The 15,163-nt window shown below is 42.7% G+C and overlaps 1 protein-coding gene across 1 annotated transcript in view; it reads right to left on the reverse strand.

The window, feature by feature from the left end:
- Positions 1 to 152: 152 nt before the first annotated feature.
- The window catches only part of CWF19L2 (CWF19 like cell cycle control factor 2), a 30,023-nt gene continuing 15,012 nt past the window's right edge, over positions 153 to 15,163 (reverse strand). The window contains exons 14-18 of the mRNA XM_032956498.2: positions 13,298 to 13,414; positions 11,207 to 11,362; positions 9,908 to 9,988; positions 5,857 to 5,958; positions 153 to 1,998 (exon numbers count right to left, since the gene is read on the reverse strand). Coding sequence (XP_032812389.2) covers positions 1,864 to 1,998; positions 5,857 to 5,958; positions 9,908 to 9,988; positions 11,207 to 11,362; positions 13,298 to 13,414 — 591 coding nt within the window. The 3' untranslated portion in view covers positions 153 to 1,863. The remainder of the gene's footprint in view (positions 1,999 to 5,856; positions 5,959 to 9,907; positions 9,989 to 11,206; positions 11,363 to 13,297; positions 13,415 to 15,163) is intronic.

The following is a 15,163-nucleotide window of genomic DNA, read 5'->3' on the forward strand; positions in this document are numbered from 1 at the left end:
AAGAATCTCTGAACCCATTTAGCTTACATTTTGAAATACATCCCCAGGTTATGACACAAAATATAAACATTGACTTTTCCATTTCAGTGACATTTGCTCCCCTCGTTTGGGTACAAAACCCCACGAATTTCCACAAGCCGGCTTATAAAATGTTCAGTCAAAGGGTAAACATTTAATTCAGAAGTGTTAATTAGTACAGGACACTGTTCAGTTAGCATGTACATTTGAAGTAGGAATACAATCGTCCGTAGCTGGTCTGGTAACTTACATAGCTATGGTCGACAGAATTCATAATGCCAAAGCACCCCAATGCTGAAGGTGTGAAGAGCATTATTACCAAGTTGTCAGGCATGACTGCTGCATAACCTTGGGTTTAGAGCTAAGTGCATAGCACTTAAGGTAGTTGAGACACGTTGATTATAGAGGGCTTTTGTGCAGTACACAACCCAATATGACCCGTTACATAAGCCAATCGGATTCTTATTTCAAATATCGGCACCGCATTTGCAATTTACATCAAAGGAAGTATGCTTTTTGTGGTCTGATCAAACACTGAAAGTTAAGAAGCTTTACACAAATGAGATGAAAGGCAATGGGTTCTGGGTCCTTGACGGTATGCATAAACTTTCAAAGAAAACATGCTTTAAATGTGTATTTTCAAACGTCAAATATTTAAAAAAACAATCAGCCATGATCAATCCACTGCTGGCTAACTTCCCAAGTCTTCAGCATTAAAAATCGTGCGACGTAATAATCCACCTAGCATCTGCACGGGAGCAGATTTCATCGACCCATCTCCTCGGAGGACGTCCTCTCTCAGATGCATCCCAATCCCTGGTTGCCACAACATCATTGTTCTTGATCATCGGTCACCGTCACTTTATAATAGTGCCGTGACCTGCCTAAGACCGCTCACTTGTGTTAAGCGTGAATGATGAAGTTAACACGTGAATGTTCCATGTGCTCCTCTTTCTCGATCTCAATGTATATTCCAACGATGCGTCTCTCTCCCATGTTTTTACGCGCACTTTTTTCTCTCTCCGTGTTTTGTGTCGATGACCTTCCTTCTGAACCACGTCATAGCAGGTAGTATGCAAAAAAAAAAGTGTATGCACATCATTTTAATTTTTTGTTAAAGATGACACGAATACACAGGGATGGATTTTTTTTTTTAAAAGTACATTAACTTTAAACGTTACATTGTACGGGCAGTATTGTACAAATGGAAGGAACATGTCAATGTCCAGCTGAATTACATCATGCCACAATTTCGCACTTAAACCTGGATCAAGTTTCCAAACCATCTGCAACTTGCTCACTTGACTTACGCAATTCATTTCCCAGTGGTTCACAAAGCCAATTGCTCAAAACCGTGAGCCAATGCCCATCCATTGGTTACTAGGAAAGGAACTGACAGACATCAACAGTGGCACCATACTCAGCTGTCCCTGAAAGCCCTCTATATATGAAGTGGTGACCCCATCGTCAGCTCATGTGACTAGCTGCATGGCGGCTGCACGGCAGCCCACTGTAGAAATATTTTACAAAAGCACCGAGTTAACATACACTTTGAGATCGTATAACACAGTTGCTGAAGACGTTCAGATAATCTCCGCAAAACACACTGAGACATCGGTCACGGTTTAGCTCTCCAATGTGTTTTTCGGTTGTACCGTGCGTTCGGATTGACGTCCGACGTTTCGCTCCACGTCCTGGGGAGCTTCGGGAACTGAGAGCCTCCTTCAAGAAGGTGAAGGAAGAGGCTCCCAGCATAGGAGCGAAATAGATGTCAGAAGCCAATGGATCGCGGAGCGGCTCCTCGTGCTGCGAGCTATCCCTTGCCTGCACCGCGACCGCTCGTTGTTAGCTCCGGGTGAAGTCGTGGGGCTTCCATCTCTGTGCAAACTGCAGCACCTTCTTGCGCTGCTCCTCGAATGGCTCCCGAAACGGCTTCCGCCAGCGCCGCGGCTCCAGGTCCATCATGCCCCCCAAGATCTCCTGCAGGTGGCATAGGGAGGAGAAGAGAGCAGCCCGGCACAACCACCGCATTTTAAAAATATCGGCCCTTTAAAACAAATAAATCGCAAAAGTCTCACAATTTTGTTCCAATTGTGCTATTCATCTGCATCATGTACACACACTTGCTGGAGATGTTCAAATAATCCCAGCAGACCACGCTAAGACATAGGTGAGGGCGAGTTTAGTCTCTCAAGATAAACCCATCTGGTATTATCGCAGAGCAGTGTAAGCTGTCGTTTTAGAGAATGCCCCGCGGAGGCGGATATCACAATTGACCTCTCGGGTCCAAATGAACAGAAAGTGACACAGTAGGGGGCAGCACTTTCCTACCCGCTCAGCATATCAGAATGTTTGTCAGTGACAGTAAAACCGATATTTGAATTAAATTCAGTGGACAACCGAAGGTAATGTGATGAGTTTTTGTGCAGTGACTGATAAAATGTTCATTTTTGTAAGGAAATATAAAACTCTGTAGGCAGCAGAGACGGCAGTGTAGCAAAATCCATTGTTGTACTGTGCTTATATGCTCGCTACTCCATGCTCACCACCTTCGCCAATACACATTTATGGGCGTGGTTAAGTATGGCAAATAACCCCTCATTCAGCAGTGGGTTAATAAAGGTCTGTACATCAACACGTATTTGGGTTAACAACAACCGCCATTCGCCACTAAGTGGCGGTGACGTCACCACGACGCTTGTGCCAGGCCATGTGCACCTTGAGGCCACGTGAAGTGTCGAACGCCCGCTGACAGGAGGTCACGGGGCAGACCCAGGTGCCACGGGTCGACTAAGATGACTGACACGACTGGTTGATGCACCACCTGTGCCCCCTACTGTGCCAACCTGATGTGCTTTAGCCACCTGGCGCTCTGCTCGTTGTTGTGAGCGCCGTTGGGTTACAAGGCACAAGTGCACATACACCACTCTCACTCTGCTCCTTGTTCACCTCATACATGGATTTTCATTTCCCAGTATACCCACTAACTGCCACGACAATTGCTTTTCCCCTCTCCTTCACTTTGCGATGGCATTTATCGAAAACGTATACAAGATCAGGCTCCAGTGAGTGCGTGCAGTAAAGATCTTTTTCCTTCCAGTGTAAATTTGCGTTGTGGAAACCGATCACGGCTCTCCGTGCCCACAGTGCATTTACACATGGGCACGAGTATGCCAATGCGTATATTTATTTATAGCTCTTTGTAAATCTACTGCTGGATGGATGATAGCCTCCCCATACCGTGTTGGTCATGGGTATTTCTTTTACTATACTTCACCATGCTGGTCAGTACGGGTTGCTTAAGGGATAGGGGGCTGCTCAGGGACAGGGTTTGGATATTGATCGCCCCTGATGTTAGGCGTGGCCGGCAATCGAACTCGGACCGCCGGGTTCATCACATATTGTGTGAACGACTGTGCTACCACCCCACCGTCGCACCACCGCATGTTTAGCGATGTGCACTGCACTCGAATACACATGCTTGCTGAAACCCCGTTGCACCCAGTTATGGACTGCAAGGCTATGGTAGTTAATCAGCCTGCAATGGAAAATGAATTAATTTCAAACCACTGCCAAGAAAGAATAGTGGCGGAAAAAACCGATGGCAAAACATTTACATTCAAGCAATTACTCAACCACGTTTGATGTTGAAGGTTACTTGCACGTGAAGAAAAATAGATAATGCGTTTTGAAAAGATGCGGGGCATTTTGCTCATTACACACAATCACCGCAGCGAATTCAAAATAAACAAAAAAAAACACTGACAGCCAATGAGCATGGAAAAGCGAGAGAAAGAAAAAATATATACCACAAGCTCAAATACCAGCTGTCTTGCACGATAACAACGTCAGAGGCCGGCATCGCAGGCATGGCAAATTGTTTCAGGCACACGGGACATTTGAGCATGAAAGCTAGCAATTTATCTGAGACAACCCCCCGCAATTGGCTGCCTCAAATCTCTCGCAAGGCAGCACAAAAAGCGTCAGTTTGCTCTCCCGCCCCGCCGCAACATGCATCAGCATGCCCCATCGTGATGACTGTCGTATTATTGTAACAACAATAACGCTGCTACCCTTGGCTTTATTCGTTGAATTCCTCAATCTCACCCTAAGACCCGCTTTTTGTCAGAAAAAGGTCCTGCATTGAGATGTTTGGCCGGTTCCACTCTTTAATGTTTGGCATGTGGGAGATTAAGAACAAAAGTTCCGCACAGATGGATTCAATCCATTTGCCGAATGACCAACCCATGGCCATCTCCCCAGCCCAGCGGGTTTTGGTGTTTTACAAATATGAGCCATCCACCAATCCTTGCCTCCAAAGTGCTGGATTACTGGGCCTGGCAGAGTATTAGCATTTTATTTTTGGAAGCAGCTGCTTTAAATGTGTATTTCAGGGCTTTATTACATCACTCCTGGTATTAATATATACACTGCAAATGTGTTTTCTTATGTGACATCAATATCATTACCATGATAACTAATACAATATGCACTGAGATGATTTATTTGAAATCGTGTGCAAGCATTTATTTAAGCTGTGTGTGAAGTCACACCACCTATGATGCCAAGATTAAAGTTTTTGTTTTCTGTTCCAAGACTCCAAGTCCTCTGTTGGAAGTATTAAGATGGCATCATACTATTATGCTGCATTTATAAATGTTTTACATCAACCTAATCTTTCCCAAACTAGAAATAAATCGTACAGTCAATGCTTCAATAAAATGCAGCGGGCAGTGTGTCACCGTCCCAAATGTGTCATCACAGGCACAGATATGTGCATTTCCCCTGCAGATATACAATATATAGCATCGCAGTGACAGCTCGTAAATAATGAACGCAGACATAAAAACCTGCCAATAGCCTCGCAGCAACTGATGTCGCATCCTATCTTAAAAATGATATGTACATATTCATATACTCATACATAAGTATAAATGCAGGAGTACAGCAGCTCACAGTAATCCATATTTCAAGGGAGGAATGTTGGTTGTATCACCGTTTTGCTTGGGAAGAACTTTCTGCCATGGTGACAAAATTGTATACCAGAGGAGAATTACACTTGGGCAAGTAATCACTCCCCCCTTACCACCCGCAATTCGATTAACTGTTAGGGTCGCAATCTGATTGCATATGTGCATACAAATGATGTAATCAATCCATATATATGCAATTGTGACAAGTTAAGCGATAAAACAGTACACGCCTACCACTAGCACTGCTGGTGAAAACAAAATCAATCTGGCAGGGGTTTTGTTTTGCCAGCCCTTCCCAAGTGCCTTGCCAAAGCTCGCATTTATGTTTGAAAAATCGACAGGAATTTCAATAGTTTTGCAATTTGTACTCATATACTATATCTAGCTGACATTTTTTGTGATTTGCTTAACTTTCCTATACCTTGGACTCCAATCTGTTTTTTTTGTATTGTTTGTTGTAACTTTCTGACCCATCCTCCCTGGACGTGTGTGAAAATGAGCATCACAACCCATCGGATTTCTCCAGGATGAACAAAGATTCTGATTATGAGAGGCAGACGTGCGTTTGGGAACACTTGCCACTGTGGCAAGCACTTCATCGTCAATCTTTCTTCATCATCAATCTTAATCCACTGCTGGATTAAGGCCTCCCCAAGCCACCGACAGCTCTCAAGATCATGTGATGTAACAATTCACCTTGCACCTGCAAATGGACCGACTTAATTTGCTCCTTCCACATCGAGGAACATCCCCTCGGATGACAATCGAATAACAATGGGAGTGAGAGCCAGCAGCGTAGATGCTGGGCGGAAATATACATGCACCCGTATCATGCGGCAGTGAAGGTGACGAGGTGAACGCTCACCTTTCCAAAATAGTCGGGAAACTTCTGCTCGTTTTCAATAACGTGAGCAAAGCCACCCTGCATGCCAAAATCCACGCTGAAGTATGGCAAGCCCTTTGGAATCTGAAACGACAAGGAAGGCACACAGTCACATGACTCGTGATACGTTGAACAACAGTAGCATCGTGCCCGTGGACGCCAGCCGTGGAACAGCAGCGCCAATTGCCGATATACAGGGAGTGAAGGAAATGGACAGGCTGGATTATTACTACAATACACGGTAACAGTGGCATCTCATCAAGGCTAATTGCAGCAGCAGCAGAAACAACATAGGATGATATTTTCCAAAACTTTGGATTTGAGAAAGAAACACTGAAATATAAACGGTTCGAGTATTTACCAGATTTAAAGTTGGCATAGTCATTCGAATGAATGAACTTCAAAAGGCATCATCCAGCAGTGGATGGATCATGGCCGATTATGATGATAAAGATAGGCATTCCAATTGTATTAGTTAGCAATAAATGAGGAAAATAACATAATGGGACCGTGTGATTGAAAACATTTTAAGCTTGTTGTGTCAGAACTTGGGCCTTCTCTCCATTAAACACATTGTGGACCTCACAAAAATAATTCAATGAAATAGTAATATGTTCCATTGCTACCGGGAAGCAGCGTCACCATTAACAACTAGATTAAATTCATTCACGTCATTTGCCTTTTACATTGTCTCAATAAAATACAGCCGACTCGGCTGATGATCGAGGTATGTTTAGTGTGCTCGTCTCTCTGAATGTACACATGTTCAGCACTTTATGCAATCCACTGCTGGATGCGAAATTCCCCACTCCATGCCGGTCGTGGGGGTTATTTGACCACACATCACCACGTTGGCCTCAGGGTTGGAGAAGGCGAGGAGAAAACACGGAAGCATAGCAATACAGTACAACAATGGATTTTGCAGCACTTTCTCCTGCTTTCAACCAGCTAAACCTGCTTAGCTTGTGAGATATGAGTTTGCGTGCATTGCAGGTGATTTGGCCAGAGGCTGTCGATATTTATGCAGACAGTGACACGAGTATGATTTTCTCAGCTTCACTCTTGCTCCCTGGCAATTAGGATACATTAATCCCAATTCAGGGTCACAATTAAATTCAATATATATTGTAGCAGTGATGGATGTAGCAACCTGGAGTGGCTGCAGGATAAAAAAATGCACTCAACATTAACCGAATAACATCGAATGCGTGCGATTTTATACGTGCATCTTGACACCACTAAGAACAGGATGAGAAAATGTGTACAGATAAAAAATGTTTTGGGTAATATTAAATTGCTTATTGTACTTCTTTCCCATGGTGTACACAGGAAAAAAGTTGTGTTTATTTAACACAAACAAAGATCCCTCATATAGCAGTAGATACTGTTGGGGCAAGTGCTGTATGTGAGCACCTTGTGAGCCAGAAATGCACACGAGGGGGTGGTGGGGCCAGAACCACGCACCCCCACCTTGAGCTCTCCATTACCGATGTTTTACAAACCACACCAGGTATTCAGTTAAAGGCCGAGTTAACTTATGGGAGGCCCAGGACTGCTGATGTTGGCCGTGAGCACGAATCAAAGAGGTTAGTTGCACGGTGCGCCCAACCACTGCACTACTGCTCCACCCAAAGCATCACAAGGAGACACACGTGCATTGAGAACCCAATAAAACACTACGGTAGAGAGACTTTTCTGTGCATCGCATACATATACAAAGATCCTTGTCCAATAAAATAAGTGTAGTGAAGCATGGAGGTACAAACACATTCAATCAATATCCAATCTCCTAAAGACTTCCACTTTGCTCCTGGCAGCAAGAAAAACCAATTTGAGCCACATTGTAAAAACCCAAATTGCAGTGGGGTATCTTGTCCCTTCTCCTGATGGTGTAAAAGGTGTGGATTTGCGGTATCACAATCCCAAAGTAGGTACATTTGTGTCTTCTGTGTGTGTGCCTTGAAAGATCTGGACACATTCCCATCAGTGAGCTCCTCCGGTGGGCAAGGCTGCATTGATTGGGTTACGTAGCCTGCATGCCCAGCTACCACATGCCCACGCGGCTTCTGTTTGACTGGATAGAGGGGCTAAAGGGGTGTGACATGAGCTGGAAAAGTGATGGACTTATTCGGTTTAGGAGGATGTGGAGCTGAGTGGACTGGTAGCAGCAGTATAAAGATCAGCCTCTATGGAGGAGGCTCATGAAGGGCGCTACTGGGCAGTTGGAGGAGTCGCCCTTCAATAACAGAGAACAGAGGATGCTCACCACGAGTGGAGCACCGGGCGACTAAAATTCAAAAAGTTGGCACAGTAGTGGGCGCAGCTGGTGCATCTGCCAGTTATCTCAGTCAGTCAACACATAGCAGCTGGGTCTGTACCGTGACCTCCTGTCAGCGAGCCTTCGACACTTCACGTGGCCTCTTAGTGCACCTTGCCTGGCACAGGCGTCATGGAGACGTCACCGCCACTTGGTGGCAATCGGCCACTGTTGTTGTTGTAGGGTGGAGCGGAGGGATAGTGGTTAACAGACTGCACTGTAAACCCAAATACCCGAGTTTATGATTTTCGGATACCTTAATCGGTCCTGAGCCTTTCCTATGTTGGCTCAAACTTAAATGAGCAACATTAGGACTGTCAAGACAAAGGTGGGCAGACATGATGCTGGCCACACCATTCCCTACCCCCCCCCCCCCCCCCCCCCCACTGCGTGCTGTTGTACCAACCAGTATAACGTTGTAATTGTCTACTGTGTAACAAGTTTACTGGCACTTTGTTATACCCTCTACAAATGAGAACTGTACAGGGTCTACTAGTATAGCAATGGATTGTATACATTTTACAAATATGATGGCCTCGTGGAGGGTTAAGCATATTCATCATTATAATTTCACAAAATATGCTCACTAAAATCCAACACTGTGAAATTGCGATTATGACTAATATTGTTCTAAGCAGCAATTTGAAATAATTCAGCTCAACCGAATCATATGGTTGTCAACGTCATAATTTTTTGTTCGAGGGAATGTTACCATGCCTATAGTCTCCTTGATAGCAATCAGCATTCCCAAACTCACTTTGGAAATTGTACAAAAATGTAATTCTACAGACCTGTAATAATTTTTCAACAAACATTAAAATGCGGTGTTTGGGTGTTTTTTCCGTGGTTTGATTTATTCTTTGAGTGTCTCGCGTTGACGGCAACAGTTTGCGAGGCGTGGATGATAATGATGATGACAACTTAATGGTACCTAAATTCAATAAAGGTCAAGGAAAAATTCTACTGCTGGCTCATCGATATGGAAAAATATAAATGAGCCACGAAAGCTTTAAAGAAATTATCACCATGCATCTACGCACAAATACATTTGCATTCCTGACAGTTTTTAGTGTGTGTGATGATATGCATGAAAATGTTGTAAGTTTGATTCATATGAAATGGGCCATTGCACCGAATGAACCGAGCAATTAAGATTGGTAATAGATCAGTGTTCCAGAAAGGTGGAAACGTGCCAAGCCGTGTATAATTCCTAAACTTTTCTAAATCCCTTAAGTTTTTACGAAGCAAGTTTCATGTCTCAGTTGGATTTTTTTAAGCATAATTACCTAATCCCATCCAGAAAAAACATTGATTTTTTATATTTAACACTGTTCTTTAATGCACTGTACGCACACATCAGAAAAGTGATTAAAAACCAACATGACTGCAAATGTAATGGGGACAAATGTCAACCTGAACTATTCGGTCAAATCTACAAAAACTTAACGTCGTGATTTATTTGAATCGAATTTTATTTTATTTATTTAAATTTTATTTTATTTCCACATACGTGACTTTACTAAAAAAAACAATGAGTATAGTAATTTCTGCAGTCACGAAAGCTTCAATTCTAGATTAACTGAACTGTCGATGAGCAAATGAACACTGTTTTGCCTGCCATTTCTGCCGGCTATCTGTGCTCGTCCACTTATCGAGTCGGTAACAATCTTTGGTGTATGTGTGTGGCACTGTAGAATGGACGGTTATGTAACTTACAGCTCTGCGAATGTCCTTTTGGGAGAGGTCCACCAACTTGGTGTTCATGGCCCACTCCTCATCCGATTCTTGAATGGCTTTCTACATTTACAGAACACAACAGCCATTTCCACGACCATCATTATCACCACCATCATCGTCGTCAGTCATACTAACCATTGTTGTCATCCACTTCATCAGAGGCCATAGGACAACTGTGGTCTACCTCAAATCTAAGTGAAAAAAAACTGGATCATGGAAAATTGTATTTTATTACGGTTTGCTCCAAAATGTCACCTTGTGAAGTTGCCGATCTGGCATTCTCTAGACATGAACACCCACTGATCCATTATTTCCGCTGCCTCCAATACAGGGTTGAAACGTGTCTTCATAGCATCTAGTTTGTAAGCTGCAGCTGTTATTTTTATCTGAATTTTTTTTTTTCATCAGATGGGTTTTATTTGTATGTGTGCACGTGTGCTTGTGATTGGAGTGGTGGTGCAGTTGGTAGTGAACTGTGCTATGAACCCAGAGAACTGAGTTTGATTTCTGGCCACAGCAAACAGTAGTGAGGGGCATCTGACACGTTCCTGGCTATGCATTTCACCAATCCATACTTACCAGCGTGAAGTATGGTAAAACAACCGATAAGACCGACAATAGCATGGGGAGGCCTTCATCCACTGGTGGATTGATAAAGGGCTACAAATGATTAACTTTTCATGGCTGTGAAAACACTGAAAAATCCTCTATTTATCTGCTCGCAAAATGCCCCCAAAAATATCGAAACCATTGTTGCCATTTAATAAAGTACATAAGTAAACCTACAGGATAATCCAAAATATACCTCTGTAAAAGCACATTTGACAATTTTCTTATTTGTCAAGGAATATTTTTCTCCCTCCAAAAATTATTAAATGTTGTTGAAACCAAATAATTTTCCAAGTGTGTGTGTTTTTAAGTGCCACTGCCTGTCCAAAAGATGTCAAGAGCATGCCAACATAATCAGCCTCAAAAGAAAAAGATTGAGTGATACGAAAGAGAAATAAGCAAGACAGAAATGACAGAGCTGTAACACAAGAGACCAATATTGGTGAGAAGAAACCAAAATAAACGGGATGATGGAAGACCGAGACGTGGGGTCGAGATTATCACCAACGTGTATTCACACGTCGTTAAGTCACAACGGCAATACACGTCATGTATCGTGTCACGTGGCTCGCCAGGGCGCTCGTCTTAGTATTCAGCCCGCCCGCCGGAAATTACAGCTGAAGAAACCCAAGCAGCGGATGCACACGGGGCTGTTTTACATGAGCTCACCTTGAAGTAGATGGGAGCCATGTCACCCAGCTCACGGGCAAGGGGCACGCACTCGTACACCATGTGTGGTCGGCGTTTCAGGTGCATGTTCGCCTCCATGAAGACGCAGTCCTCGTCTTGCTCCGCAAACATCTTCACCAGCGCACGGCGGAAAGACTGCGTGGCAAACCGTGGCAGTTAAAAACTCGCGCGACTGGTCTTGCCACGCATAGCTGATACCTGCAAATCAGCGCCAAAAAGCCAATTGATTCTGGGTTTCCAATTACATTTTTCATTAAGAATTAAGCGTAATTTATTTTCGTTGGAAATAGATGGGGTGGTTGAGACGTAGGTCCGTTCAAAATACGTATCGTGCTCATAATCAGGACAATACTTTACACGTCCTTTCAAAGTGTAAGGGTTTTAAGCTCCAAGTGACAGATTCCACGAGCTTATGAACGTTATACATCAGTGCATAAATCACTGTACATATTAGTGACTTAAAAAGAAACAACTCCATCTTGATAAACATTAAGCTGCTGAACATATTCTAATTAAAACATGGCAATTGTGATTCGAACAAGTTATTTCTCCTACTTCTGAATGGAAATCCAGTATGTATCGTGGTGGTTAGCCAAGTCAGAGCACATTTAAACAAGTTGAAAATAAATACAAATGTAGTTATAATGATCTGTGGTGCTGTTACTTGCAATACTCTTGTTACTGCGAATTAAAAAATAGAACATTATGTTGCTCATCAAATTTCCATCGACGTCATTACAATTATATCCGTGAAATATTATTTCACTAAGTATTTGTTCTCGCTTGTGAATAAAAGAGAGTACTAAATTACTGAAATATTTCCTTTCCCTGTATAAATGTTTTCTTGTATTTGTTGATAATGTGCACTTTGACAAGCCATCCAAGTTAATTTTTAAAAATTATAACAAAGCACGGGTTTTAACAAGGCGCAACCCATCATATACATCCGTGGGCCTGTCACTCCATATCAATATACGATTAGATGCACAAAGCGCGAGTCATAACAAAGAAGCCGAGATTAATGACAATTAATCCACACATGGGCCACGTACAGCTTCCACGCATGGCACGCTCTCTTGGGCCTCTTTTAACACAATGTCCTGGGTGCTCAATTCTCACCCCACATCCATCGCAAGATAGTTTATAACTCTCAGGCTAATGGAACGGTGGAATTTGTACAAGTGCAGGGGTATTTAATTGACAAGAGGATATGGATTTCAAGTAAATTACGATGTTGCTGTGATTTCCCCTAAAACCATCAATCATTGCATCATATGCACTGATTTCACTTGCTGTTAAGCTCGGCCACTATTATTGCCCAATTTATCCCCCAATTTTGATCGTTTTCAACAGTATTTTGCCCATGAACAAAACACTCTGGATTGCCAATACCAGCAGGTCTCGAAAGTAAAGGGGGTTTCGTGCCAATTGAGGACTTGGATGGGTGATTGCAACGCGCAAAAGAGTTGTTAATAGGTATTGAAGGCAGTGCAGAAAAACATGCATCTCTTTACTGCTCTCCTCCCACCTTCAACAACCTGCAACGATTAGCATGGTGAAGTATGGTCAAATATCCCTCATGGGCACAAGGCATGGGGAGGCCCTCAACCAGCAGTGGATTGAAAAAAAAAGGGCTGTATATTCAGGGTTACCCAAAAGTCAGGACACATAGGGTTATTTAATTAATTTGAACACTGAAATGATTTTTTTTATTCTTTAAGTAAATATTTAATCTTCATCCTGTGTGGTCACCTCAAATCAGTCTTTTCTAAAACCTGACCAAGATCCATTAATGGATTTAGACAAAACATAATTGATGAATGCTCAGAGATTACAATTGTCATCTTAAAAAAAAGTCCTAAATTCATTTCAGAAGATAATTCACGCATGCTATAATATCAATGCAAGTCAGTTTTAACTTTTGTTAAAATAAATGAAATAATCCTTTGTGATTTGTTAAATTAAATATGCTAACCCGATGTGTTCTGACTTTTGGGCCACCCCGTATCAACGTGAAGTGAACCTCAAGCAGAGGTGTTGCGACACACAAGAGCGTAACATGGCAAACACCTGTATCTCAGCCCAGATGTCCTCATCCAGCATGTTTCCGGACGAAAAGTGCTGCAGTGGAGCAATTAGGCAGTGGCCCTCAGCCAGCGACTGCTGGCTGGGCAGGCGCAGGTACACCTAAGCGATGAGAATATACACACACACACGGCCTGTAAACCATTCAATATGTATTCAGGCTCACAGATTTAAAAATAAGACTGGCAGGTACTATGCGGAAAATACTCCAACCCATGAATCCACAGCAAGTCGCTGCATTTTGATGGGATTTGTTCTCAGCGTTGGATCTTATGAAATAAGCTGTGTGTTTGATTTTAATGTGAATAGAGGCTTTGGCTTTAAGTTTGTATTTCAGGGCAGCCAATCCTAGCTTCGCATTCAAGACTGCATTAACCAATGGTAGAAAGTGTAGCGGCAGTGATTTTGCAGCCCGCTGGGTTTCGGTGGCAGCACATCAGAGTAAGGCAACCGCCCCTGGGTGCATATGCCAACTGTTCAGTGTTCAATGGTGGCTTAAATAATTTTCCTTTTGAACAAAAAAGCACATCAAAGAGCACCCTGCTTTCAAATGAAATTCACTTCATAATGAAAACAGTCGGAGCAGAAGGGTCTCGTGTAGGTGTGGAATAATTCAAATTAAAACAATTCTTATGCTCAGAATGCAATGATCGAATTGAGCATGTAAAGATCGATTATTATTTGGTTCTTTCGGTAAAGTCACTTAGATATAAAAATAAAGTGAATAAAAAAATACAAATAACGTTAAGAACCAGGCTACATTTTTGATTTAAAGCTTTCGTGACTGCAGTAATTCATATTCTTAGTTTTTTCGGTAAAGTCACGTTGAAGAGAAACAACAAAATAACAAAATATATATAAAACAATAAAAAATTCTCACGACGTTTCGACCATAACTCAAACGGTCATCATCAGGTGTGTCGGTTTGCATAAATTTATTTTGAAAAGGCATATTTATTTATTTATATAAATAACGTTTGCGGCACGCGCAACGATTGGCTGTTTGCCAGGACTAGTCCATCTATTTTTTTGAAAAGAGGAGGGGGGAGACGAAATTATACGGCTTACCAAAAATACATAAAGTTGATACACCTCTTCGTCCCATAGTTTCTACTATCAGCTCCCCCACCTACAAACTAGCTCGTTTTTTGTCTGAAATCCTGCGTCCTTTCACTGGAAAGACCACCTCTGCGGTACAAAATTCTACTCACCTGGTATCAACAATCAAGGGTATTTCCCTGTCCCCAGACGACCTGCTTGTCAGTTTTGATGTAGTTTCCTTATTCACCAAGGTTCCTGTACCTGACACCATTGCAATCATTGAAGACTTGGTTCATCAAGGACTAAACACTGAGGTACCCCCCCTGGTGAGACACTGTTTAACCAATACATACTTCACTTGGAATGGAACTTTCTACAAACAAACTGAGGGCACCCCAATGGGCTCCCCCCTTTCTCCAGTTATAGCTAACATTTTCATGGAGAAATTTGAGACTGACGCCATCCAGACTGCCACTCTGCGCCCAACCTTATGGAAGAGGTACGTGGATGACACTTTTGTCATCTGGCCACATGGCCGGCCTGCTCTAGACCAATTCTTCGACCACATCAATTCCATACACCCAGCCATCAGATTTACCATGGAAGTCGAAATAGATGGCAAGATACCTTTTTTGGATGTCCTAATTAAAAAGAGACCTGATGGTTCAATGAGCCACTCTGTCTACAGGAAAGCTACCCATACGGATGCTTATCTGAAACCGGATTCCCACCACCATCCATCACAGAAGAATTCTCTCATCAAGACTCTGTATCATAGAGCCCAATGCATATCCGACCAGGAACACATAA

The sequence above is a fragment of the Petromyzon marinus genome, chromosome 18 (genome assembly GCF_048934315.1).
Source record: "Petromyzon marinus isolate PM22_M1 ecotype Great Lakes invasive population chromosome 18, UKy_Petmar_22M1.pri1.0, whole genome shotgun sequence".
In the NCBI taxonomy this organism is placed as follows: Eukaryota; Metazoa; Chordata; class Hyperoartia; order Petromyzontiformes; family Petromyzontidae; genus Petromyzon; species Petromyzon marinus.